The following is a 24,093-nucleotide window of genomic DNA, read 5'->3' on the forward strand; positions in this document are numbered from 1 at the left end:
TTAAGAGAGCTAAAGTGATTAGTATTGTATAACTTAGCGGTATCTAGTAAAACCTATTCGACCACCTGTCCCACATACGGAGAAGTCGCGCTGGTCAAGAGTGAGCAGATCAAGGGGTATTCCCAATGGGCTCTGGCCCACCTTCTACTGCAGTGGTGTCCAACCTTTTCCAGTACCGGGCCATATTCAAAAAAATTCAGTTTCTTTAGTGTGTTACATTTTCGATATCTTATTGCATGTAAAAGTAAAATTGAAAATATTCAAAAATTTAATTAAGTACAATACACAATTACATTTATTGAACAAAACATTTAATGAGAAAAATTTTTTGATAATAAAATTTAAAATGCTGTTTTTTTTCTCTTTCCTCGCGGGTCGTAGGTTGGACACCTCTGTGAATCCACTGTAAGCGCCCCGTTCGAGAATTATAAAAGTGATTTTCTTTTACCTCATAAATAATCATATGTTATTTGCGGAAGTGTGTTATCCACATTTTTCCGAAAATTTTACCCATCTCTGTTTACACTTTACTTTACCTGAATATCCGAATGATACCGATATTTTGGACAGTTTCAAAAAAAGAAAAGAAAAAAAAAAAAAATGTTAATTTAAGAACTAGTGACAATACCGATGACGAGAGAAGGAAAACATGGACAACGAAGGTATTAAAACCTTCTAAACATGAATTGTTGGCATTTGGTGAAAATGAAGTTAGAAAATTGCCAATTTGTGGATACATAATTGATAAAGTTTCCGAAGAATTGAAGCATTTGATGAACGCTCTGAGTACGATACCAATTTTTTGGTATCGTACTCAATTTTTTGGTATCGTACCAATTTTTTGGTATCGTACGGTGGTCATTCCCTGACCTTTCCGCATTTGGTGGTGACGGGCTCGAACCCCGGTCTAATCAAGAAGCGTGTGCTACGCACTGCTGCTCCTTCCCACCTGGCTACGGAGGCGCCTGCACCTTCAATTTCACCGAGTGAATGTGAACGAGGATTTTCAAAAGTAAATCGGATCGCCAACCAGCGCTTCGTTGATAACAAAAACAGTTTCTTCACTACTGTTTCTTAAAATTGGAAATATAGGCTGACGTGCTGCGATCCAGCAAAATATGTCGATTCGTGGCTGCTTCGGAAACGTCATTCAGCAACCGATAGAAAGAGCAGGAGGCATCTCCCTAGCTAGGTGAGAAGGAGCAGTAGTGCGAAGCACACGCTTCGAGCCCATCACCACCAAATACGGACGATGCAATATGGCCTTGGTCGAGTTTCAGTATCGGGTACAGCCAATGAGAACTTAATAAAAATTTCGAATATTCTCCAAAAACTTTATGAAATTATTCTTACTTATTTTACTCATTTTTTTATATACTTGAATAATAAATTTATGCTTAATAAACTGTGCTAATATACTTAATTTCTTGTTCTTATTCTAAAAAAAAAAAAAAAAAATTACTACCAAAGTAACCATATGAGGGGGGGGGGATTAGAGTACTTTTCATATCCTTTTAATTTTCAATTTTTCCGGATAGCAAAGAATGAGTACCGGCACCTATTTTTTAACAAAAAAAGCACTGGTTGGGAATGTGGTTTGTTTGGAGCATTAGCAACTAAGGCCATATTGCTCCGGGATATACGATGGTCATTCCCTGACCTTTCCGCATTTGGTGGTGACGGGCTCGACCCCCGGTCTAATCAAGAAGCGTGTGCTATGCACTGCTGCTCCTTCCCACCTGGCTACGGAGGCGCCTGCACTGGTTGGGACAAACTGGGTTTCCTCTACATGTCGTCTGAGAGTGGCCATACATTTGGTACTTGTAACAACTCAAGGGATTGGGAATGTAGGGAAAAGTAGATATCCTGCTCTTACTGTTGACAGTATTTAGGGGAATTAAACGTAAGGATAATATTCCGGGTAGGTGTAAGGTTATTATCTTTTTTAATCATAATTCTTTTTGCCGCAATAACATTTTGATCCTGAAGTTCTATAGTTATTTCATCCTCCGTCACGTTCAACAGATCCCAGCTAGATATATCTTTGGATGTATTTAGATTTGAATGAGGGGATACTTTCACTGCTACTCCAGAAAAATTCGAAAGTTGTAGCAGTTTCTCTAAATGTCGGTGATTTGCTGTTTCAATAAGTAGATCCCCCAGATTGGAGTCTCTTCACAGTTTTAGGAGATCCTGCAATACTCTCCAGGTGTTTCTGGATGAGGAAAGAAGATAATTTGCCAATAGGTCTGTCAGAAAGTGAGTGCATAATTTTAAATGCAGGAAACTGTTGCTGGTCAGTTTATTTTCAACCTCTTGGGTTGTGAAATTTCATAATCAGTTTCAGTCTGTGGCCGATAGCGTGTCAGTTCTAAGGGTGTGAACATTTTGTTCCATATTTGCTTCTTTTGGCCCTTGGCAGATCAACTTTTCTGCCAAGGTTTCCGGCCCTGCCACGAGGAGGCAGGAGCAGTGCTGGGTGTGACCAAGAAAAAAGTAGTAGAGGATTAGTAATAAAATTATAAAACTATGAGAAAAAAGAAAGGGGGCTTTCTTTTTTTCTGTACAAGTACTTTTGTAACAGGAGCTGTTATTAAATAGATTGTTTAACAAGAACATAAAAGACCTATATATATCACTTTTAGGAAATCGCACTGAAAGGCAGAGAGAAATTGCTGTCACAAATGATTGGCACCTGGGGCCAGTTCAAATAGGTGTGTTTTGAAAAATGATATATTAACTTTGGGATTTTTTAATTATCTGACTAGTTTTTTTGGTTCTTTTCTTCATCCAGTTTTCATTTATCTGTTCCACTTAGTCAGTGATGTTTCTTTATGTTCCTTTTCTTAGTTATCTGAAATAAAAAAATATAACAGGAGGGACTGCTTCTACAGGGATGCAATACGCTTAAATAGAAAGGGTGCAAGAATATTTGCTGATGCTATCGAGGCAGTGTTGGTGGGTCGGAAAACTGCTAGGTTGGGGGAACAAAAGGACTAATAGATTAACAGTAGCCATTGGCAGAGGTGAAAGTGATTCTTGCACTTCTATTGGAATGAGCAGCAGTCTGGAAAACAAGATGCAGGGGATTTCAGACTGCTGGGAGTCACTGCGGTACAAGTAAACACATGGGTTGTGTTAGGGTAGCTAAGAATAGAAACAGGTGCATGTATACTTGCGTGTACACCAATGCTAGGAGTTTAGTAAATAAATTTGAGGTATTGCTCAAAACATCAAAGGCAGATATTGTTGGGAAATCAGAGACGTGGTGTCACACAGATATAAGGAATGCAGAACTGGAATTTGGGGAGTAAACATCTATAGAAAGGATAGACAGGATGGAAGGGAGGAGGGGTTATGCTATTAGTTAAAAAACGCATAAAATCCAAGGAAGTGAAGCCAGTCGACATCAATGGACAGGGCAGTGTCGAGTCAGTTTGGTGTAACATAAGCATAGGTAAATCAAAATTGAGAGTAGGAGTGTGCTATAGGCCTAATGACTCAGATGAGTATAATAAGATGCTGTACAGGGAAATAGAATGGGCCAGTAAATCAGAGAGTCTTATAATGGGGGATTTTAATTTCCCAGATATTGCCTGGAATTTGTGGATTGGTAACTCACACACTAGCAAGGCTTTTGTGGATTTATTGGATGATTGTTTTCTACACCAGCATGTTCGGGAGGCAACTAGAGGGAGTAATACTCTTGATCTGATTATCAGTAGTGATTCTATATGCATTAAGAATCTGCAGATAAAGGAACCACTAGATGGCAGTGATCACAGTGCGCTGAAGTGGGATTTACTCAAGGGGGAGGCTTTTGCAAAAACCCTTCCCTTTACCTCTGATGGTAGTTACATCCTTGAGTAAAGTTACCTCCTCTGATGATAGTAGCACATTTCCAGTCTATGGGTACCTCCGTTGGACTCAGGGGAGGTACCCATAGACTGGAAATGTGCAAATGTGACCCCAATTCACAAAGGAGGATCAAAGGCTGACACAAGTAATTATAGACCTGTGAGCTTAACTTCTGTTCCAGGAAAATTAATGGAGGCATTGGTTAAAGAAGCACTGCAGGATCATTTAGACAAGACTTCAGTTATAGCTCGGACACAGCATGGTTTTGTTAAGGGGAAGACTTGCCTGACCAATTTGATTGGATACTATGATGCAGTCACAAAAGAACTGGATGCAGGGAATAGCTTTGATATTGTATACTTGGATCTTAGAAAGGATTTTGATACTGTTGCACATGGAAGACTGCTACACAAATTGGAGCAGTCTGACATTGGAGGCAAATTGCTGCTATGGATAAAGGGGTGGTTGAGGGCGAGAAGACAGAGAGTGGTAATCAATGGACATTGCTCATCGTGGACTAATGTTATTAGTGGAGTCCCTCAGGGCTCAGTGTTGGGTCCATTATTGTTTTCTGTATTTATAAATGATATTGATGATGGTATATCAAGCTTAATGTCCAAGTTTGCAGACAATACAAAGGTTGGCAGGGTTGTCAAGGACACTACTGACACTATGCTGCTGCAACAGGATCTGGAAAGGTTGAGCAGATGGGCTGACAGGTGGCAAATGAAGTTTAACATTGACAAATGTAAAGTACTACACATGGGAAACAGCAACCCCAGAGCAACGTATCAACTCTGTGGTACTACACTGACAGTGGTAGAGAATGAAAGGGACTTGGGGGTGGTTGTGCAGGCAGATATGAAGTTCTCTGAGCAGTGCAGACGGGCTGCAAGAGTAGCTCATGGAGTATTGTCAATGATATACAGGAATTTTTCCAGCAGGGATAAGGAGGTGATTATTCCCTTGTATAAGGCAATGGTCAGGGCACACCTGGAGTACTGTATACAGGTCTGGAGGCCTCATTTCAAGAAGGATGTAGAGCTGCTGGAACGAGTACAGAGAAGGACAACAAGATTAGTGAATGGAACAAAGGGGTGCTCTTATGAAGAAAGGCTTAAGTTTTGCAAATTACAGTGTCTGGAGACTAGGCACCAGCGAGGTGATCTGATAGAGGTGTATAAAGCCTTGAATGGTTTAAGCATGCTCAATGCTGATGGGATTCTTCCTCTAGCTGAGAAAAATCACCTGAGAGGGCATAAATTCAAATTGAGGAAAGACAGATGTAGGATAGACGTGCGGAAATTTGCCTTTAGCCAGCGGGTGGTTGGTTGGTGGAACAGACTTCCATCCCTTGTAGTGGAGGTTGATAGCCTAAATAAGTTTAAGGCTCAACTGGACAGGTATTTTGAACGAACAGAGGGGTGAAGTGGAAGTGGGTTTTTTTTTTTTTTTTTTGGCTGATGCTGCATAAGCTTGCTTTCTTGCATCAAATGCCTCTGCTAATGCTAATGACTCAGGGGAGGTACCCATAGACTGGAGATGTGCAAATGTAACCCCAATTCACAAAGGAGGATCAAAGGCTGACACAAGTAATTATAGACCTGTTAATTTAACTTCGGTTCCAGGAAAATTAATGGAGGCACTGGTTAAAGAAGCACTGCAGGATCATCTGGACAAGAATTCTGTTATAGCTCAGACACAGCATGGTTTTGTTAAGGGCAGGTCTTGTCTGACCAATTTGATCGGATACTATGACGATCACAAAGGAGGATCAAAGGCTGACACAAGTAATTATAGACCTGTTAATTTAACTTCGGTTCCAGGAAAATTAATGGAGGCACTGGTTAAAGAAGCACTGCAGGATCATCTGGACAAGAATTCTGTTATAGCTCAGAAGCAGCATGGTTTTGTTAAGGGCAGGTCTTGCCCGACCAATTTGATTGGATACTATGATGTAGTCACAAAAGAACTGGATGCAGGGAATAACTTTGATATTATATATTTGGATCTTAGAAAGGCTTTTGATACTGTTGCACATGGAAGACTGCTGCACAAATTGGAGCAGTGTGGCATTGGAGGCAAATTGCCTCCAATGCCACTATAAGGGGATGGTTGAGTGGCAGAAGACAGAGAGTGGTAATCAATGGACACTGCTCAACGTGGACTAATGTTATTAGTGGAGTTCCTCATGGTTCAGTGTTGGGTCCGTTGTTGTTTTCGGTGTTTATGAATGATATTGATGATGGGATATCAAGTTTAATGTCCAAGTTTGTAGATGATACAAAGGTTGGCAGGGTTGTTAAGGACACTACTGACGCTATGCTGCTGCAAGAGGATCTGGAAAGGTTGAACAGATGGGCTGAGGTGGCAAATGAAGTTTAACATTGACAAATCTAAAGTACTACATATGGGAAACAGTAACCCCAGAGCAACGTATCAACTCTGCGGTACTACACTGACAGTGGTGGAGAATGAAAAGGACCTGGGGGTAATTGTGCAGGCAGATATGAAGTTCTCTGAGCAGTGCAGACGAGCTGCAAGAGTAGCTCGTGGTGTCTTGTCAATGATATACAGGAATTTTTCTAGCAGGGATAAGGAGGTGATTATTCCCTTGTATAAGGCAATGGTTAGGCCACATCTTGAGTACTGTATACAGGTCTGGAGGCTTCATTTCAAGAAGGATGTAGAGCTGCTGGAACGGGTACAGAGAAGGGCAACAAGATTAGTGAATGGAACAAAGGGTTGCTCTTACGAAGAAAGGCTTAAGTTTTGCAAATTACAGAGTGTGGAGACTAGGCACCGGCGAGGTGATCTGATAGAGGTGTATAAGGCTTTGAATGGTTTGAGCATGCTCAATGCCAATGGGATTCTTCATCTTGCTCAGAATAATCACCTCAGAGGGCATAAATTCAAATTGAGGAAGGACGGATGTCGGATAGATGTGCGGAAATTTGCCTTTGGCCAGCGGGTGGTTGGTTGGTGGAACCGACTTCCATCACTTGTTGTTGAAGTTGATAGCCTAAACAAATTTAAGGCTCAACTGGACAGGTATTTCGAACGAACGGAGGGGTGAAATGGGAGTGGTGCATGTTTTTTTTTTTTTTTTCTTGGCTGATGCTGAATAAGCTTGCTTTCTTGCATCATATGCCTCTACTAATGCTAATGCTAGTCACAAAAGAACTGGATGCAGGGAATAACTTTGATATATATTTGGATCTTAGAAAGGCTTTTGACACTGTTGCGCATGGAAGACTATTGTACAAATTGGAGCAGTGTGGCATTGGAGGCAAATTGCTGCTATAGATAAAGGGATGGTTGAGTGGCAGAAGACAGAGAGTGGTAATCAATGGACACTGCTCAACATGGACTAATGTTATTAGTGGAGTTCCTCAGGGTTCAGTGTTGGGTCTATTGTTGTTTTCTGTATTTATAAATGATACTGATGATGGTATATCAAGCTTAATGTCCAAGTTTGCAGACGATACAAAGTTTGGGAGGGTTGTCAAGGACACTACTGACACTCTGCTGCTGCAACAGGATCTGGAAAGGTTGAGCAGATGGGCTGAGAGGTGGCAAATGAAGTTTAACATTGACAAATGCAAAGTACTACATATGGGAAACAGTAACTCCAGATCAATGTATCAACTCTGTGGTACTACGCTGACAGTGGTAGAGAATGAAAAGGACCGGGGGGTAATTGTGCAGGCAGATATGAAGTTCTCTGAGCAGTGCAGACGAGCTGCAAGAGTAGCTCATGGTGTCTTGTCAATGATATACAGGAATTTTTCTAGCAGGGATAGGGATGTGATTATTCCCTTGTATAAGGCATTGGTCAGGCCACACCTTGAGTATTGTATACAGGTCTGGAGGGCTCATTTCAAGAAGGATGTAGAGCTGCTGGAGCGAGTACAGAGAAGGGCAACAAGATTAGTGAATGGAACAAAGGGTTGCTCTTACGAAGAAAGGCTTAAGTTTTGCAAAGTACAGAGTCTGGAGACTAGGCATCAGCGAGGTGATCTGATAGAGGTGTATAAGGCTTTGAATGGCTGCTTGAGCATGCTCAATGCAGATGGGATTCTTCCTCTTGGCTCAGAATAATCACCTGAGAGGGCATAAATTCAAATTGAGGAAGGACGGATGTCGGATAGATGAGTGGAAATTTGCCTTTAGTCAGCAGGCAGTTGGTTTGTGGAATAGACTTCCATCACTTGTTGTTGAAATTGATAGCCTAAACAAATTTAAGGCTCAGCTGGACAGGTATTTCGAACGAACGGAGGGGTGAAAGGGGAGTAGTGGTTGTGTTTTTTTTTTTTTTTGGCTGATGCTGAATAAGCTTGCTTCGTGCATCATATGCCTCTACTATTGCTAATGCTAGTTAAGAAATACAAAATCCAAGGAAGTGAAGCCAGTCAAGTAACCCCAGGGGCTTACATCTGGTGAGTATGGGCTTGGCACACCCAGGGGTCCTGAGCTGGATATCAACATTCTTCTCTTCTTGGTGATTCCTTTCTACTTCTCTCTCTCTCTCTCTCTCTGGGTAACTTGGAAATTTTTTTTTTTAGCTGGTGCAGCATAAGCCTCAGGCTTCCTTGCACTATATGGCTAGTAATAATAATAATAATAATAATAACATAGATGAACAGTGCAACATCGAGTCAGTTTAGTGTGACATAAGGGAGATCAAAATTGAGAGTAGGAGTGTGTTATAAGCCTAATGACTCTGATGAGTATAATAAGAAACTGTACAGGGAAATAGAGTGGGCCAGTAAATCAGAGATTTTAATTTCCCAGATATTGACTGGAATTTCGGAGTTGGTCACTCACACACTAGCAAGAGTTTTGTGGATTTATTGGATGATTGTTTTCTTCATCAGCATGTTCAGGAGGTAACTAGAGGGAGTAATACTCTCGATCTCATTATCAGTAGTGATTCTTCATGCATTAAGAATCTGCAGATAAAGGAACCACTAGGTGGCAGTGATCACAGTGTTCTGAAGTTTGATTTAATCAAAGAGGTAACTACCATCAGGGGTAAAGTGAAGCGTTTTTGCTTTTGCAAAGGCGACTAAAGTGGTCTGAGACAGTATTTAAAATTCTATACAGTGGGACCAACTGATGTTACCAACAGAAAATTCAAAATGGGAAGCATTCAAAGAATTTATCTTGGAAACTAAGAAATACTGTTCAAAGTTTAGCCCTAAATGGATGTCAGATGAACTAATGAGACATATGGCAGAGAAGAAAAATGCATGGGATACATATAAATTAATGGATGACATGGAAGCCTGTGAATATAAGTTGGTCTGTAACCAAGTCACAAAGGATAATATTTTGCAGTAGCAAAAGGTATTTGGTTATATCTCATATTGTGAATTCCTTCTGAGTTGCCATGGTATTGTATTACAATATGGGATATAACCAAAACGATGCCAATTTAATTAATTAATTTAACTACTTTGGTAGATGGCTACATTAAAACGATGCTTTTGCACTAACCTGTATGTTAGTCATTCTACCTCGTAGCATGAGGCCTTTGCCCTTAAATATTTTAGTCTATATCACTACACACCATCAGGCATCTCTCACATTGTGAAGTTATACTTCATAACTGGGTACCAGCCCACCCACCGAGAAGCCAACAAGCCTTGAAATGGGTTACCTGCCCACTCACCGATGAGAGGCCAACTAGCCTTGAAACGGTCACCAGGGAGAGCCTGACATTCATGGAGTGTCCGAGAATAGGTAACAACAGTCTTCTCTACTGGGGAAGCGTTGCCTATTTGAGGAATTTATGAGTTTTTGAGTGGTGTGAGTTGAAGGGGCTACTGTCCCTTTCATTCTTTTACACAGTTTCTTTTCTTCTTCCATTCCTACTATAACTTTCTCTCTACTTTTTGCTTTTCTAAGTCTAATAGGGACAAGTGGATAGTAGAGTTATTATCCCACACATATACAAACAAGCCTTGAATGGTGCCGTCTGGGTGGTGGTATCTGCTGAGAATAAGTAACAGCAGTCTTCTCCACTGGTGATGTGTTACTTATTCAAGATAGTACAATACAATATGAGATATAACCAAAATGATGCCAATTTAATTAATTAATTTAACTACTTTGGTAGATGGCTACATTAAAATGATGCTTTTGGACTAACCTATATGTTAGTCATTCTACCTCGCAGCATGAGGCCTTTGCCCTTAAATATTTTATATTTTAATTGTAGGCCTAATTACATTTTGTTCCAACTAAACTGGGTATTCTCATGTATATTTGATTAACCAAACCAACCCTGGTCCCAATTAGTTCGGATAATCAATGTTCTACTGTATTACATTAGTTTCACCCAGTAAGTTATTACATATATCCATACTGAGCTCTTAACATAGTATCTTCCTCATAAATTTGATATAACAACTCATAACTTTCAGTTGGTTTTTTTTTTTTTTTTTTGACTTTTCTTCTAGTTTTGTTAAAAGTTGGAGGTTGATCTGTTGTTTGATTCTTTTGTTTATCATTTTTTCTAGCAAACTGCAATAATGCTAGGTAATGAAAACCTGTCTCACTGCAAAGCAGATGAGTGTGTTGGAATGTGACTTGGCAGGCAACTAGGGAAAGGTTCAAGGTCAACTGCCATGCCATTGTTTCATAGGTAGCACTTGGTGTGTAGTGGCTGTGTGCTATTATTTAATAGCCACATCTTGTATTTACCCATTGAATAAAATCTATGATTGCAAAAGACAGAAAGAGGTCTAATACTTTACATTCATTATCTGCTTGGGTCATTATCATATGACAAAATTATGCCTAAGTTTTGTCTCACTATATTTTATTTTGACTAATTCTCTAAACAACTTTTTAAAATGGTGAAGGGCATATGTTTATCTAAATTGGTCAATGGTCGCTTGCTGAGGAGCTCTTTGGAATAGTTGCTCTGGTCATAGTGCACTGAATTCATATTATGCAAGGTATACTTTTAATCATTTTTATTATATTTGTACAAGTCTGTGTGTGCACTGGGTTAATTTGCATATTGTGCATGATGCCTGAAATTGGCTAAGAGCAGCCAAAGTTTGGGAGGCTTTTAAGAATTCCATTAGGCTCCCTAGGAAAAAAATTCATTACAGTTCAAAATGGAGTAACTGAAATATTGAAAACCGTATACATTTTTAACTGTTTTGTCTGTTGAGTACATCCCCCCCACAGGATATGTATACTAAACTGTTTTGTGTTTCAACTGCTACTCTATAATCCATCCATATATTACATGGATTATCTTACTCTCTCAATTATTATCTTTTGTTACAGAAATCTAGAACTGATCCAAGCATAATAATGTGTATAGTCTTTAGAGCCCTTATCCGAATGAAGCATTACTTTTATTTATTTATATCAATATCATCATATCCAATAATTCCACCTTTTGTAGAATTAACTCTCAGTATATTGGGTAACAACATTTGTTATGTAAGGTCTATTTAAAATTCAAACTCTTCTTGAGTTTAATTAAGATTTGTTATTTCAAGTAAATGACATAGTCAAAGTATGTATTTAATTAATGCATCTCTTGTATACTATTTAAATATTACGGACACAAAAGAAAAACAATTAAATATAAAAAAATAATGAAATCCCATATACAATAGAATACCATCTTTATTTTAATATCTATAAAAATACAAATCATTTGTTAATTTAAATATATAATAAACATTTTATAGTTCTCATCAAAAAAATTATGAAAACAGTCCATATGGAATGATATTATCTTAAATTCTGCTTACCGCTAGGAAATAAATACTTCATCTAGAAACCATTTACATTTATGAAAGAGCTTGATACTACTATTACTGTAATGATTACATTTATCTGAACAAATACTGTGCAGCATCTAATTTGCATTTTTGCCTATGCAATGGAACATATCAAGAATTATTTTTACAATGCTTGCATAGAATTGTAGAGTGTATGAGATTAATGAATAAGTTATGTAAATATGAAATTATGTACAAAAACAACACTATATACCTATAGATACCAAAGGACATTTTAAAGCATTCTGTTAGGATGGAAGATTTCCAAGAGAAAGTTTCTGTGGTGTTCATGGACGCCCACATATCATCATGTCTTGCCATACTCTTCCACATTTTGCAATAGCAATCAACATTCATTCAAAACCAGTAATTATCATTTTCATTCAAAATGACTTTTTGCAATAAATATTTATAGCAGAGCTGTACTGAAACATATGCTTTTACCTTTTTAATATGCAGTTAAATTTTACAAAATAAACCAGTTTAACTAATATAGAGAAGTGTCCCTTTTACTAATTAATACCAACCGTAAGTTTATATATAAACAGTTTTATCTCAGTCACATTTAAAACTTCATTATTTCAGTTTTGCATTGCTTAAATAAGGACTGTATACCATTTTAAAATGACAATCAGTAACCAGAAATAAAACATTTGTTTGCAGCAGAATAATACATATAAAATTTACAGAAATAGGGTTGGTGAGCTCTCCTTGGCATTCAAGGTTTGTTCTTATAATGGTATTCAATAAAATGAAATATCACTTAGTTAATACCATACCTTCTTGTCAATTGAGCAACTTCCCACTACACATTTTTTGTGTCTCTCTCTTAATCTATACCACTAGCATTAAAAATGAGCATTTCTACTGATATTTGTGAGAAATACTTGGGATCTATAAATATATACAGTGGATGCCATTTACTGTGATCACTTCAGGACTCAGCTAAAGATATCAATAACTGATGGAACAAGAATTTAGTTGTTCAGGGTTGTTTATTGATGCAGAGCAGAAATAGGTATATAAAAAGGTGAAAGTGGACAGAAAGATAACATGAAAATCAAGCAATATGAAATACATGTACTTTACTTTTATTGTCCATACAAAGTCATCAGTAAAAATGAAACTGTCATAATGTTTCTGTAAATATACAAACTATTACAAACAAATATAAAAATGATATTAAAATCAAGAAAAGGGTTAATAATCTATCATAAAACAGTCAGACTGTTAGGAGTACAGATAAAATGTTTTCTTGCATCATTTGTCATTATTACTACTACTACTAACAACCAATAAGATCTGTGTGAAACAAAATCAGTAACTAGCCACACAACCTATCAGAGTTCGAGAACATGGGATGTTACTTAATCACTTCCATTTGTTGCATATGAATAAACCGTAATAAAATAATATAAACTTCAGTTTATGTGATAACATAAACTGAAATGCTGATTACAATAAATGGCTTTTTCCTTCTTTCTATTTGTCTAATTGGGACTTTATAAAAGTGATAACATTATCTGAATGATAACATCATCTGTGATTACAATAAGTGGTCTGTATATTAAAGTATATATTTATTTAATTAGTTTATGGTTCATATTAAAGATAAACATTAACTAAATATAATGTACTGATATGATTAATAAATAATAAAATGAAAACTAAAGGAAAGGTACATATTAGTATGCTCAACTTTCATTTTATTATTTATTAATCCTTAGATCATTTAGAGGAATTCACACTTATTATATAATGATTATTAACCATACACCAAATTGTGTTACAATAAAACTAAATAAAAATTAATCCAATAGAATAAATTAAGAAATTGAAAGAATATAAATTGGTAACAGAATAGAACCAACTAAATAAAACCATGAAACTAAACACTGAAAAAGTTAATTAAATAAAAACCTATAAAAAAAAACATGAACATATTAAAGATGTTTAGCAAGGTAGCTTTTCATTTATACATTACTTCAAGGTGCATATTTCATCCTAAGTAATATAAAGCATGCATAATATGTTGAGCATACTAATACATACGTAAAGTTATCTGGAAGTTAAACTATTACTTTTCTATCAACATTCAGGAAGTTGCACATGAACTTGCTGATTTATATTGTTAGCAAAGGAAGCCTTTAAAATTGAGTTCTGTACACATATTTGCTGCATGAAGAAGTTTGAGGTGTACATATATTTTTATTATTAATACTGTTAAGATACCAAACAATGGATATGACATATGAGTACGACTAATGGAATTTCAGTGGGCTTTAATGGAAAAGGCTTCTGAAATAAACACCTCTGTTTGTGATGGCTGACAGTCAGTAATAGTTGTTCATTTAGCTACTAAGTTCATATGAGAGATGTAATGAGATATGATATTGTTGTCAGTAGATTTTTCAACAAGGAAAGAAGGCCATGAGGCACTAGTGTACTGTGTCTCTAAACTGCATATTATGCAGTGTCACATTTGCAGGATCAAAAACAATTTTTTTTTGGAAAATATGGTTTTTCACCAATTTAACCTGTCACCCAAGAGTGACTAACTTGGCCATGTCACAAAATTTCATAAAAAATGTTCCATCTAGACAGGACCTGAAGTGAGGTCTTTGCCATGTGATGTGAGTGTGTGTGGAAAGAAAGTGACCATAGCCACTTTGCAGCTGCAAGAGCATGTAATGGGCTATGGCCATAATAGTAATTTCTAAATATTATCAATAATTTCATTATAGTAATGAAAAATATATGAACATTTTAATCAGTCAGTTCTAATTTTTTAAAATTTATTATTTTGTTCATGTTTACCACCTCACAAATTTATAAACTGTACCTTGGTTAATAATTATTATATAATTAGTGTACTTGAAAACATTAATATTATTCTTGGTTACACAAGGAAAGCATATTAAATGTATCATTCCTTTTAATTTTATTATGTATTAATAATATCAATATTTCTTGATAACATCAAAACTGGGTGCTCTGGCTAAATTTTGAGAATTCGAAATATTTGTAACTTGTAACATTAAAGCAAATGTAAATTGTTAACACCATAGAGGAAGCTGCCAAAACAAATTGGCATATATCTAAATCAGTTAACAAGGTATAGCAATTTCACAAAATCAGCAATATATAGAAAAACCCATGCATACTTTATTTATAATGAATTTCTACCATAAATGAACTATATTATAAGCAAAGGTGTATTCTTCTATTGAAATTAATTAATTAAGCAATACTAATATATACCATGTGATAGACTAAGTTGTTTTACTACAAATGTAATACTAACATTTGCATGGAGATTGCTTAAACTGGCTTAATTGAAATGTTATAGCCAAGTTTTTGTTATTTCTCAGATTTCTTTAGCTGAGTTTGTATATCTTAACCTACTAAATGTATTTGAACATCCCACTCAATATAATGAATGGAGTAAATGAGAAGTATATTAAGCAGGAACAGGTCTAAAGGTGTGGCAATGGCAGGGATATCACAAACAAACAGAATTAATCAAGGTAAGGACTTAGTGTTTCAAAGAGGCTTAATCATAGTATGACATATTAGAAAGTTGCATATCAGACAGCCACATATTTGAACCTGCAAAGTCAATTGCAGCCAATTATAGTTAGCTGATGGAAGGAACAATGCAAGTTTGCAAATGGTAAGGGAGGTCAAAAAATCTGATGGAATAGAATTGTCAATCAATAACAAAACAGGACAACCTGAACAATATGCTTGAAAAACAATCACTGCAGCTTCAGATGTCCAGAAGAGAGTGCATTTTATAGGGAGCTGCACAGCATAGGTTTTAGTAGTAGAGCTACTACTTTCCATTCCCATATCACAGCAATAAATGCTAGGTGTCATTTGCAGTGCTTAGCCCATTGCCCTTGGACCATCAAATACTAGAAACTAGTCCAATGGACTGATAAATTGTTATAAAGTGTAATGTACCAAAATCAAGCTGTTTCTTATGGTTTGGACTCTGTTGGTTGTAGTGCCAAAAACCATCAATGCTGAGATGCACATGACATATTGGACAATTATGAGGGATCTATACTCTGACAAGTTCTTTGGAAATGAGTCCTTAACATTCCAGGAGGGAAAACAGTTTATCCCATATAGTGAGCAGTGTAAAAGTCTGGTGTGAGGAATATGAAGTCCAACAAATCACCTGGACAGCTCTGAGTCCAGACCTGAATTTGATCAAACACCTTGGGAATGAAACTGAACAATGGAATCCTCTTCTACAGCTGAAGAAGGAACTGGTCAAAATTGTTCCATGATGGATCAATACTACCACTGATACCAAAGGTGGGACTAGACTGTACTAATTTGTTCGTGAAAAGTCATGTTTTTTCAAACATAATGATGTCTGAATATAAGAGTATATATATATACAGGGTGTTTCAGTTAAACGTTTCAGAACTTCTAAGAGGGGTAGGGTACATCCTGACAACTCGAAATCATATAGCAATGTGGGGTCGGAAATGCTTTCCTGAAGCGGTATTGTACACAGAAGTCGTCGTGCGACGTCGTGCAGCACAGATTCGATTTTCGGTCAATGAATGGGCCGGTATTATGGGAGATCACCTCATCGGACCTTACCTGTTACCGTGTCGTCTAACTGGACCTATCTACTTGATCTTTCTGCAGCAAATATTGCCACAACTTTTGAGAGATGAACAGATTTCTGCATCGACGCAACAGACAATGTGGTTCCAACACGATGGAGCCCCTGCCCATTATAGCGGAGATGTTCGTAACTACCTGGATGTCACATTTGGTCAACAGTGGATCGGACGTGGTGGTCCCGTGCGTTGGCCTGCTCGGTCACCCGACCTATCATGTCTTGATTTTTATTTCTGGGGTCATATGAAATCGCTAGTTTATGACACCCCTGTTGACAATGCTGAGGAGCTGGTTGCAAGAATCGCAGTAGCTGCTGAAGAAATTCGAAATTCGCCTGGAGTATTCCAGAATGTTCGGATGTCCATGCGTCGGAGATGTGAGGCGTGCATTGTAGCCCGTGGAAGAAACTTCGAACACTTACTTTAATCCATGTACCTTTTGCTTCTTTTCATGTATTATTAAAACGATTTCTCACTTACGGTCTCTTTTCTTTATGGTGCTTCTGTGTACAACACCGCTTCAGGAAAGCATTTCCGACCCCACATTGCTATATGATTTCGAGTTGTCAGGATGTACCCTACCCCTCTTAGAAGTTCTGAAACGTTTAACTGAAACACCCTGTATATATATATATATATATATATGGATAAATGGAGAAGTTTAGTATTTAGCAGTTTAGGTGTGCATATTTTAAGGTTTTCTTCTAAAATGTTCTAATTTTTTTCCTTTTTTTTTATATATCAGTACATTCCATTTACTAGTAACAAAAACTTTTCTATTAACTTCGAGATAAATAAATTTAGTGACATACGTTACACAATATGGCGACAAAAAAATCAATATATAGACAGAGTAAATTAGAAACAGTTAAAAAATATTATACAAATAAAGAGTTTTTTAGCATTTTAAAATTTATTGGAACTTCTATATAAAACATTTACAACTCAGCAGTTGAACCTCGCCAAGACATTTGGCCAAACCCTGTGCTATAAGTCATACTGCCACCAAAATAGTCTGAAGGAGGAAGAGGTGGTCCTGATGATCCAGATGGTGGATGGTACTGTCCTTGAAGATAATGATTCAATTCCTCTTGAGTGTCAAAAATCATCACAATGAAAGGTGACCCAGGTACATGTTCTCCTGACCATTTAACTTCAATGCGATAATCGCCAGGTTCTGTGGGATCATATTTGCAGAGAATAGTTCGATCTTTTTGGCTTTCTCTTTGCATCTCTACCCTGAATGCACCTGCATCATTTTAAGTGCATTTATCATTATATTTATAATTAATATTATTGTTATTAATAATTAATTTATTAATTATTGTACCAATTTTTACTAATAACACATTCATGGCTGATTAGTTTGCAGACCTTGTTGTTGGCGCATTGGCTTCTGTGGTCATAATGCATCTTTCGTAGTTCAAAATGATGCCTGATAAAATTACAGAGTGGAAATGTTCACAATGTGCTTAATGAGGAGATGGAGTGCGATCATGTACATCGATTTGCGATTTTTTTTTTAATCTGATTATAAAGGCCTATTAAATTATTATTATTTTCTTCACTTAAAATGCTTTTCAAAGCAGAGCATCTTCAATTTTAGTTACGGACTTAAAAGCTATTTTCCATTCATTTATAAAGGCTGGACAATCTAGTAGTAAATGTTTAACTTATTACAACAAAGAAGTGGTTCTTGAGCTCTAAGTAGATAGGAATGAGTAAGATATGTGTCCTATCCTCAATCTGGCAAGGGTTATTTCTTCTTTTTGGACTTCTCTTTTGCTAGATTTCCACTTCTTTAAATCTGGCTTAATTTGAAAGAGTTTATTATAAGTTTGTTTGCTCCATATTTTTTTGCCACTGTTTCTTACTGTTCACTTTTGATGTTATGTCTCTAGTTTGTATATGGTACTTTGGTGGTTGAAGATATGGTGCCTATTGCCGTTTTTGCTGCTTGGTCAGCTTGTTCATTTCCTTTAATTCCCATATGTCCAGGAATCCAACAAAAGGTTACTTTTTGTTTTCTTTTAAGGAATTTGTTTAGGGTGATTTGAATTTTGTCTCAGACTGGATGGAAATTCTTTGTGTCGCACTGTATTGTTTGCATTAGACAAAGGGAGTGCGTGAAGATCAGACTGTGGGGTAACTTTTGGTGCCATATTTGGTATATTGCTAACTTCACTACTTGTAGTTCAGCTGTAAAGATGCTAGAGTTTGTTGGGAGAACTTGTGTTATGGTAGTATCACGAAAAACTGCTGCTGCTGCACCTACCTTTGTATCGGTTTTCGATCCATCTGTGTATATTGTGGCTATTTCTCTAGATACACAGCTTGTAGTTGTTGAAAGATGTTTTCTGGCAGGGATTGTCTTCCCCAAGTATGGAAGTAGGTATCACAGACTGGTGATATTGTATCCCAGGGAGGTCTTGATGCATTTAGTATGATTGATAGCTAGTTTGCTGAAATCAAGAGACCACATTGGACATACTTCCTTGATGTGTATGTGTGCTGGTTTGTTAACTGTTGGATATATCTTGTACATATTTTCCCATATTGGTGTAATAGTAGTAGTAGTGGCATGCGATGCAAGAAAGTGTATCAGCTTATGCAGCATCAGTCAAAAAAAAAAAAAAAAAACCCACACCATTCCCTGTGTATATAATGTTTCGTACACTGGATGATTTGGAATACATTTTGTTTTAGCTGTATAAGTTAAAGTAGTACCTGTCTTCTTGAGGTGAAGTGGTGGTTTATAAACTTCAGCATAGAGATTGAACAGGGGAAGTACGATACTCTCCTAGGGCTATGAGAAGTGCAGTATGATGTACAGGGTCTAACCATCTTAAGGCAATTGGTCTTGCAGAGCTGTAAAATGGTGCCCTGTAATCATGTTTGGATCTTATCAAGGTTCTATACAAATGTAACAAGGTGTACCTGTCTGCTCCCCATGTTGTTGCAGATATAATTATCAGAATCTTTAATTTCTTTAGACAGTTTGTTCTAAGATGCTTTATGATCTAAAAAGGCCAGTTTCTTATTAAGGATTAATCTGAGAAAAATTGTGCTGGATGTTATTGGGATTACTTGTTCTCCTAGCTTTAGTTCTGGATCTGAGTATAAGTTTCTTTTTCGACAAAAGTGCATTCCTACTGCCTTTTGCTTGGAGATTTGAAAGCCATTGTTTTGAGTCCATAAGGTAATTTTATCAATTGTTGATTGCGGTTGCCATTGCGGTTGCTATTGAGTTGATTTTTATGGCAAACAGGGTAGCACCAAGTACTGATCCCTTCAGTACTCCTTCCTGCACAAAGACCTATGATAGTGTGGCAAATATCTTAACTTGTAAAGTTCATTGTTCCAAGAAATTTCAGATATATATTGGGAGATGTCCTCTGATCCCAAAGTTATAAATGTCTCTCTAACTATTCCATATTGCCATGCAGTGTCATATGCCTTTTCTCTATCAAAGCATATCATTACTAAGTGTTGTTTTCTTATGAACGCATTTCTTATGCTGTTTTATAATTTTATCATTAGGTGTAAAGCAGACCCGTTCTTTCTGAAACCACATTGAGCTGAGTTTAGTAGGTTATGGGTTTCTGAGAACTGCATTAGTCAGGCATTTACCATTTTTTCAAGTATTTTTCCAAGGCAGCTAGTTAAGGCTATGGGGAGATAGTGATTCGGATTTATGGGATGTTTATCTGTTTTTGGAAAGGTTAAGCTATTGTATGACAGCAATGATTCAGAAAGGAATTTTCTAGGTATATCCTGTTATATAAAAGGAGCAATGATATCAATGATTTCTCATCTAATTGTACTATCATGTCATCTGGACTTGCTGCATTTCAGATGGCTTCATAAAGCCATCTGAAATGGCTTTATGAAGTTTTCTGAGAGTGAATGGTTAGTTATAGGATTCTGTATTCTTAGTGGAGAAATTCAGTTGATATGTTTCTGCATGTGCTTTATGTTTTTGGAAAGCTGATTCATAGGAGCTACTATCTGATATTTTTTAAAAGATTCTACCAAGAGCACTTGTTATATTGGAGACTCAATTGTCAGGGATATGAGATATATATATTTTTTGTAATAAGGATAGGTGGACTACAACTAGGTATGTCTGCCAGGAGCAACAATTAATGATGTCACCAACAGATTGCCAGATTTTAAGGGGGGGGGGGTAAAGAATATTATTATTCATGTGGGGACTAATGATATTAAGCACACATGATCTGATGATTTGTAAAACAAATATAAGACCATGCTGAAGAAATGACACGAGTTAGGTCCAAATGTCTGTCTGCAATTCTGCCCAGACATGACAGGAAGGAGTATATGCTGAAAGCCTTGTGGATTAACTCAAGACTCTGCAAGACTTTGTGATTAACTCTGCAAGGCTTTTGAGGGGAAATTTTTATCAGCTTGGCTCGCACTTGCAGGCAGAAGGAATCTGTTTTGTAGAGACGGGATACATTTAAACAAGGTTTATCATTGAGGATACCTTAAAGGTTCAGGGAAATTTCTAGTTTGGGAGGGCAAGGGTATACAAATTCCATTTATTAGCTCTTTAAGTCACAATTCCAACAATATGGAGAGGAAACAGATTCAGTCAGACCAGTGGTTGCAAGTTTGTCCAAGAGGCATTCTGGACAAAGTGACAAGCCAGAGTGGCTGTGTCTAGATGTGCCATCTATACTATACTGTACAGAAATATAATGACAATGCTGAGCTTGCCCCTGGACAACTGATGCAATAGCTATAGGGGCTTATAGTAAAGTATAAAAAGACATACATTTAGAATATAATACAATTCATAGTAAGCAAAAATTATTGACACATGTAGTAAAGATTAAGTACATACAACTGGTGTGACTAGGCTAGCACTAAATTCTTGAGAAGTACACATAGCTAATGCAGAAAATTGCAGTTCATGAACCATAAAGACCAGAGTTCATAAAGACATTTGTGATCCCACAAATGTCTAAACTGTAATATGGATACTCATTTATCTAATCATATTGGTCAAAGTAATCTTAATAGCAAGATGTTCTGAGGACACAAATATTTCAAATGAGCAGGTAACCAATGACAGGGTAGTTAACTATACAAGAACACAAAGTCTTAATTGTTTATAGAGTAATGTTAGAAGTGTCATCAATAAAATGAGTGAATTCGAACTGCTGGTTAGGACTAGCTTTTTTTTTTTTTTTTTGTTAGTTGTTGGTGCATTGGCTTCTGTGGCCATAATGCCCCTTCCAAAGTTTTTGCATTTTACTCTGATCCAAGCCCGAGGTAGGATTCGAACCCGCGACCTTTGGGTTGCCAGGCAAGCACTTTACCCTCCTGGCTAGCCCGGTCGGCTTAGGACAAGTAATTCTGACATGATAGGGCTTATGAAAATGTGGTGCCACCTGGAAATAGGGGATGATGAGTTTTAGTACGATATCTACAATGTATTTAGGAAGGATAGGGCACTCAGAAGGGGTGATATCAAAAGCAGCCTGAGTGTGATGAAATCCTTCCTGGATTCAGACATTTCACATGCTAGTATAGAATCTGTATGGTGTGAGATAGTTGTTTGTTTGTTTGTTATTTGGTTTTTAGGAGCATTAGCAACTAAGGCCATATTGCTCCGGGAATATGCGGTGATCATTCCCTGATCTTTCCGCATCCCCGTATTTGGTGGTGACGGGATCGAACCCCGGTCTAATCAAGAAGCGTGCGTTACGCACTGCTGCTTCTTCCCACCTGGCTACGGAGGCGCCCGTGAGATAGTTGGAAGCAAAGGTATAATGAGAATAATCTACAGGCCAGATGATTGTGAAGATTATGAGAGACTCTACATGTAAATGGAATGGGCAAGTAAGCGTGAAGTGAGTCTTATTATGGGTAATTTTAATTTGCCTCTAATTGATTGGAGCAAATGGGAAGGAAACTTGACGTGGGGGACAAAATTTTTAAAACAACTAGATGTTATTTGTATCAACATGTCAGGAAAAATACTAGGGAAAAGAATATTCTAGACCTGATCATCACTCATGAACCAGATGACATAATAGGGCTGACAGTACAGGAAACAGTAGCAGGAAGTGATCACAGAGTTCTATGGTGGACGATGAAGAAAGTGGTAGCAGTAGTTAAAGGCAAAGGAAAGGATTATAATTTCAGGAAAGGAAATTATGACGATTTAAGATGGTACATGGTTTCTATTAACTGGATAGATATCTCACAGAGAGTAAATATAATTGAATTATGGTATACTTTTAAAACATTAATCACAGAAGCCCTCAATGCGTATACACCATTAAAAAATACTACATGAGGAGGATTCATAGTTGGACGAATAATGAAGTTGGCAGATTACTTAAGCAGAAAAAGATGGTGTGGAAAAGTTACAGAGCAATAAAAAGTACTGAATTGTAACAGTGCCACAGAAAAGCTTAGGGTGACAAAGGCAGATTATGAAAAATCGGCTAGCAAATAGAGCAAAGAGTGGGGATAAGGAATTCTTCACACACACATATATATATATATATATATATGCAAAGAAGAGAAGGATAAATCAGATAGGACCCTTACGTAATGGACATGGGATAGTATTAGATACCCCCAACTGATGTTGCAAATGAACTCAACAGTTACTTTGCATTGATATTTACAGAAGAAAAACCATTTATGTCAACGAGAAATTATGGGAGTGAAGTTGAAAAATATGTAATTAATGATACTGAAATTTCACGATTATTTAATGAAAAAACTTTTCAGCCCAGACGAGTAAGGCACCTGGGGTTAATGGCATATATCCCCTATAATTTTAAGAGAAGCGGCAAGTGAGTGCACTGAACCATTAAGGCTAATTACGATAGCATCACTGGACTCAGGAGAGATTATGTCGGATTGGAAAAGTGGCACTGTATTGCCAATATATAAGGGTGGTTCTAAAAATGTAGTGGGAAATACTGACCAGTCAGTCTAACTTCAGTACAGGCAACCCCGTATAACATGGTTTCGCTCTAACACGATTGATAAATTGCAGCAATCCTCGCACAACACGGTACTTATATAACATGGTTAGAGAATTGCAGAAAAATCTCGCATAACACGGTATTTTTGAGCTTTTGTGCTGGGAAACCCTGCTATTATGTTAGATGGAATTTTCAACATTTCCATTCCTTTTTGTGAATCCCTGCTATTGACCTGCTAGTTGTTATTGCCTTTGTGATATTTTTCTAAAGCACATTTCTGGAAGTCACTACAATAAAACAATAAAAACAATTTGCACTTTCTGTTTGTGCAATCTAATTAAAAATGGGTAGTAAACTTGATCTTCTTGCATTTGCTATAGTACCGATAGCTGGAATTCGGTGGGTTTTCACATTATTATGGTGAAATGTGTCACCTTCCATGAAATATCCAATCATAGAAAACAACTAAATTTTCAGAAATTCAATACTCTGTATTTCACTTGTGTGTATTGCGTTTGTTGCAGCTTCTGTGTGCCGTGTTCTTTGTTATTAATTGCTTATCATTTTTACTGTTTTAAAGTGGAAAAAATATAGATTTCCAAGATTTATTATTATTGGATAATGTGCCAGGCCATCCAAACGTTGAAGTAATGTTCCTAACACCTAATACAACTTCTTTAATTCAGCCATTAGATCAAGAAAATTAGACACCTAATACAACTTCTTTAATTCAGCCATTAGATCAAGATTAGTTTTAAATTCTGATAGAATTTAAAACTAATTCTAGCAGAAAATTGTTACAATGGATTT

General features: G+C 36.9%; 1 protein-coding gene across 2 annotated transcripts in view; it reads right to left on the reverse strand.

The window, feature by feature from the left end:
• Window positions 1-17,217: 17,217 nt before the first annotated feature.
• Window positions 17,218-24,093, reverse strand: part of jbug (filamin-type immunoglobulin domains fbug) — a 1,114,928-nt gene continuing 1,108,052 nt past the window's right edge. For both annotated transcript variants that reach the window (XM_090381438.1, XM_090381439.1), the window contains exon 51: window positions 17,218-17,561. In XM_090381438.1, the coding sequence (XP_090237564.1) occupies window positions 17,251-17,561 (311 nt within the window). In that variant the 3' untranslated portion in view covers window positions 17,218-17,250. The remainder of the gene's footprint in view (window positions 17,562-24,093) is intronic.

Source organism: Mastigoproctus giganteus, chromosome 9, assembly GCF_048544385.1.
Source record: "Mastigoproctus giganteus isolate SK-2022 chromosome 9, ASM4854438v1, whole genome shotgun sequence".
Taxonomy (NCBI): domain Eukaryota; kingdom Metazoa; phylum Arthropoda; class Arachnida; order Uropygi; family Thelyphonidae; genus Mastigoproctus; species Mastigoproctus giganteus.